General features: G+C 40.1%; 1 protein-coding gene across 1 annotated transcript in view; it reads left to right on the forward strand.

Annotated features, from left to right (window-relative positions):
- LOC113811488 (uncharacterized protein DDB_G0282077) overlaps positions 1 to 5,000 on the forward strand; it is a 65,318-nt gene that overhangs the window by 59,979 nt on the left and 339 nt on the right. The window contains exons 2-3 of the mRNA XM_070144275.1: positions 3,446 to 4,159; positions 4,438 to 5,000. The exon at positions 4,438 to 5,000 is cut by the window's right edge and continues 339 nt beyond it. Coding sequence (XP_070000376.1) covers positions 3,446 to 4,159; positions 4,438 to 4,511 — 788 coding nt within the window. The 3' untranslated portion in view covers positions 4,512 to 5,000. The remainder of the gene's footprint in view (positions 1 to 3,445; positions 4,160 to 4,437) is intronic.

The following is a 5,000-nucleotide window of genomic DNA, read 5'->3' on the forward strand; positions in this document are numbered from 1 at the left end:
ACAAACAATAAAAATGGACAGATAAAATGGAAGATATGGCAGAGATATTGGACAAGTGAAATATAAACCATAGAATCTATCGTGCAGGTGGAAAAGATGATGATGGTTCGTGATAATTGAATAAACAGGAGCCAGGGAAACATGAGACAGGAATTAGAATGGCAGTTGTAAAAAAAAAGCTGATCCACGTGACTGTCTGTCGGATGAATGAAATTTAATGAATGGAAGTGATTTTGGGTAGCGTGGATTATGCGATGTCGAATGTCTATTTTTGTTATTTTTCTTTGGTTTCTTCCTTTTTTCTTGTTATATATGTTATATCTTGTTTTACCTTGTTATATATGTTTTATCTTGTTATATATATATATGTATATATATATATATATATATATATATATATATATATTCTTGTTATATATGCATTCATAGTGTATGCGATTACAGATAGACACATACACATACAAACACAAAAACATACAGACACATACACATACAGACATATAAACATACAGACACATACACATACAGACACATAAACAAACAGACACATATACATACAGACATACATATACAGCCATATACACGCATCTACATAGATACCTATCTATGATAGATGACTATAGCTAAGCTTTCCTATTCTCTCTCTTGTCTATTTTTTTCCTCTCTTGTTCTTGTTATGCATATATACACAGTATATGATATATATAAATAACAGTGTATACATACGCAAATATTTCAGTTGTGTAAGAAAGGTTCTATACGTATTTACTTTTGAAAAACGAAATTTCACCCACGAATCACAAATGAAACATCCTCACATTGCGACAATAATTAGTGGAAGAATACATTAATCTTAAAATGGTATCTTTAAAGTGAAACTCATAAAAAAATCACTACTCAGTTTGCAAAACAGTATTTTAAAACGGTATCTTTAAAGTGAAACTTATAAAGAATAAAAAAAATAAAAAAATAAAAAAATAGAATAAAAGTACAAAATATAAAACATAACATAATCACTCAACTTGTTAAGTCCATTGTCTTGAGAGTATAACAATTCTCATTTTCTTTAATCGCCACGCTGTCCATTCCCATTTTCTGTTGAATCTTTGCTACAAGCATAAATATTCAATTTTACGAGAATTCCTTAATTCGGCAAGGACTCTCGCTCAGCAATTATTCATTTAGGATTAATAATGATCAGTTAATAGTGAGAAATGTTTGTATACTCATTTTATGTCTGGAAGTGTGCATTTAGATAAGTATTATGTTCAATAATGTTTCTTCTTTATTTTAGGAAAACAGTGCATTATCTTTTATGAGTTCAATAATGCAGAATAATGAATATATATTGCTTTTGTTATTATGAACTCTCTCTCAGCCTAAATTAATGAACAGTGCTAAATTATTTCCATGGATCGTGATTATAAACCTCTAGTGTTTATCCTAAATCTGTGAACGGCGGAAAATCATTACTATAACTTAACTTCACTTAAACAACTTTTCTCGTCCTTAATCTTTAAACACGGAAAAATTATGATTTTAGAAATATCTATCATTAACCTTCTCCTTCGCTCTAACCCTCCAAACACCACAAAATAATTATAACTAATTACCACCCTCATTAAACCTTTATTTCACCCTAAATCTTCGGCCAAAGTGAAAATCATTCCCCGGCGCTCGAACATACCATTCTACCCTTCCCGAGACACATATAATCTCATGATTACAATGATGATGGACCTTTCTTGAAATATTCAAACCTTCATCAACAAAGACACGAATATTTCCTGATACTAATTACCTGACAGAGCATTCCCGGGGTTGTCTGTGGTTGACATGCGTGTCGGATAAGAAGGTTTCCGAACGGGCTGCTGATAGGTGCATGATCCTCTCTTGTGGGATCGAAACCCCTTTTCCAGATTGTCCTTGACCTGCTGAGCAAACATTTGGGTATTTATAGTTTTCGCTGGGAGAATTTCTTTTGCTTCTTATTAGTTTTATTATGATGTGAAATATGTAACGATTACATAAGGGAACGAATAACATTGTGGAAATTTGTTATGATTGTCATATTATCCTCTTAATTCTTAACCTTCTTTTCCTTTTCCCCTCATTTTCCTCCCCTTCTCTGTCTTGTTTCTTTCTCATTCTTCTGCTTGTCTTATCCTTAGTGCTGGTACTCTTTCTTTTTGTCGTTTTCATTACCTCTACTTCTATGTCCTCTTCCTTTTTTCTGCTTCAATTTGTTGTTCTTCTTTTCATTATTCTTTCATTATTTCTTCTTGGTATCCTTATTTACCTTTTATTTTTTATTCTTCCCTTTTTCTCCTATTTCTTCTTCCTCTTTTTTCGCCTTGTATTTCTTCATGCTTTTCTTCTTCCTCCTCTCCTTATTCTCCTTCTATTTCTTCATCTTCCTGTTGTCCTCTTATTCCTCCTCTTTCCTTCTTGTTCTTTTTCTTCCGTTTTTTTTATTTTTTATTCCTTCGCTATTATGTCTCCTTCGTTTTATATTTCCATTTTATTAATCTTCTATTATCTACTGTACATAAATTACAGCCCAATATATACAAAGAAAAAAGATGAAAAAATTGAGGTTTACGAAAGATAACGAAAAATAACCTGATAATAATAATGATGATGACGATGATGACGAAAGAAATTATACTAATGGTGATAAACATAACAACAGTAATTCTAATTATAATAAGAATGGATACTGAAATAATAAAAATGTTTACTGAAACCAGTCCCTGATTTTCAATAGGCACGTTTCCCGCGCTTTTCCCATCCCCCCGTAAAAAATGGAATGGAAAAGCTATTTACGTACTAAAACAATAAAAAAATATATATCATCCTCTCATATCGAGTACCATACATACCTTTGTCTCCAGTGCGCGTCGTTGTATCCATCACTGAATGAATATTAATGTTATTGTCCGTCGACCACGTGCCGACGGGTTTGTTTACACACGCAAGATGGCGGGCGAGTAATATTTCGTTATTAGGTAGAGACTGTGGGTATTGTGTGTGTGTGTGCGTCTGTTTGTTTGTAAGAAGGGCAATGATGATATTGATGATGATGATGATGATGATGGTAAATAATGACAACAACAGTAAAATAATCATATTAGTGTTAATAGCAATTGTAATGATAATAATAATGGTGATAATGATGATTATTATGGTCATTATCATCATCATAAGGATGATAATAGTATTAATGACAATAATAATGGTGATAATAATGATAATAATAATAATAATAATAATAATAATAATAATAATAATAATAACAATAATAATAACAATAATAATAATAACAGCAATAATGATGATAATGATGATAATAATAAATATCATCATTATCATCATAACATTAATGAGAACTTAACTAAGCCCCACCCGCCTCCCGCGCCCCCGACTAACCTCGCTGTCTCCGCAGGCGTGGCGGCGCAGCGCACGGGCGGCCTCCTCAAGCCCAGCGGCGACCGGCCCATCGGCGTCACGCCCCCCTCGGGCAACGGCAACCGCGTGGACAACACCCGCCCCCTCCTGCAGCCCTTCAACGGCAACGTCTACAACTCGCACTCGAGCAGCAGCAAGCGCCCTCCGCCCGGGGCCGACCTGGGGCCCTCCCAGGGCTCCTTCCAGAGCTCCTTCCAGGAGTACCCGCAGGGCTCGTACCCGGGCTCGTTCCAGGGCTCGGCCCAGGGGCCCCCGTCATCGCAGGGGCAGGGCCACTCCTTCCAGTTCCAGAGCACGGGCACCAGCGGCTCGGGCGGGGTCACCAAGACGCCCGCGGGGGTCGATGTGGGCGGTTCGAAGGACAAGTCGCCTCCCGTTGCAGGATTCACGAACGCGGCGCAGGGCGCCTCCTCGGGCGGCAGGCCTTCCTCAGGAAGCGCCTCGTCGGGGGGCCTGCCGCCGCCCGACGGGCCGCCCTCCGACTCCGCCCTCGCCTCGTCCTCGGCCGCCGCAGGAAGCCCGCCCAAGAACGGCAACAAGGGGGAGGCCAACCTGAGCCTGGGGGGCTTCGGCGGCGCCTTCGGCCTGGGCGGCAAGGACAAGGTCAGCGCGGCGGCGCAGGAGGCTTCCGACCCCAGCAAGGACGCCGGCGCGAAGCCCTCGAACCCCTCGTCGCGCGGCAAGAACGCAGGTACGAGAACCTCCCCCGGTTCCTTCGCTTTTTTTAGTTTTGTTATTCCTTTGGTCTTTAAGTCGCCTCGCCTGAGCTAAGGCTCTGACGCACAGCCGGCGAGGCGGAGACGGACGGCTGTGTAAATACATTCGAGGGGCGGACTTCCAGCTGGAGATATGTGTGTGATTCAACTGACGATTCCATCTCCGCGGCCACGCAGTTTGCACGCACGCCCGGCCGTTGCGCGGAGATTACGCATACCGCTCGAGGATTAACCACTGTTTTATATATTCCAGGAAACAAACAAACATCTCCCTGGACGACGATGGTGTTGCTCCTGCCGCTCGCCTTGCACGCCATCCCCCGTTAGCTGGGAGCGAGGCAGCTCGAGGCAGCCGATCCCGGACCCAAAAAACTGTGATTAGGGAACAAGGCGACAGGTGCTCTAGGTCCGCCCGCAATAAGAGACAAAATACATCGCACTGTTTTCTCCCAACATTCACTACTCATTGCCATTGTTAACCGTACCCAGAGTAGGTTAGACGAAATAAAATGTTAGGATGACAGTTACTCTCTTCAGTCCTTCATTGTTAGACTTGAGTATCTACGTTGGTAATATATTTCGGATAGAATTAAGAGGAACTAATTAATAATGATGATGATGATAAGCACAACAAATGATAATAAATTAACAGGAAGCAAACTCTCAATTTCAGATTAAAAGCAACTTGAACACAGCATAGAATGGATGCTGTGTGAGATCTCTGTAAAGATAGTAACAACAACCATGAGTTGAACAAGTCAATAGATCATGTCTCCCAGAGCATACTCTTAAAGGAAAGAGAAAAGGGATCCTCTT

Source organism: Penaeus vannamei, chromosome 31 (assembly GCF_042767895.1).
Source record: "Penaeus vannamei isolate JL-2024 chromosome 31, ASM4276789v1, whole genome shotgun sequence".
NCBI lineage: Eukaryota > Metazoa > Arthropoda > Malacostraca > Decapoda > Penaeidae > Penaeus > Penaeus vannamei.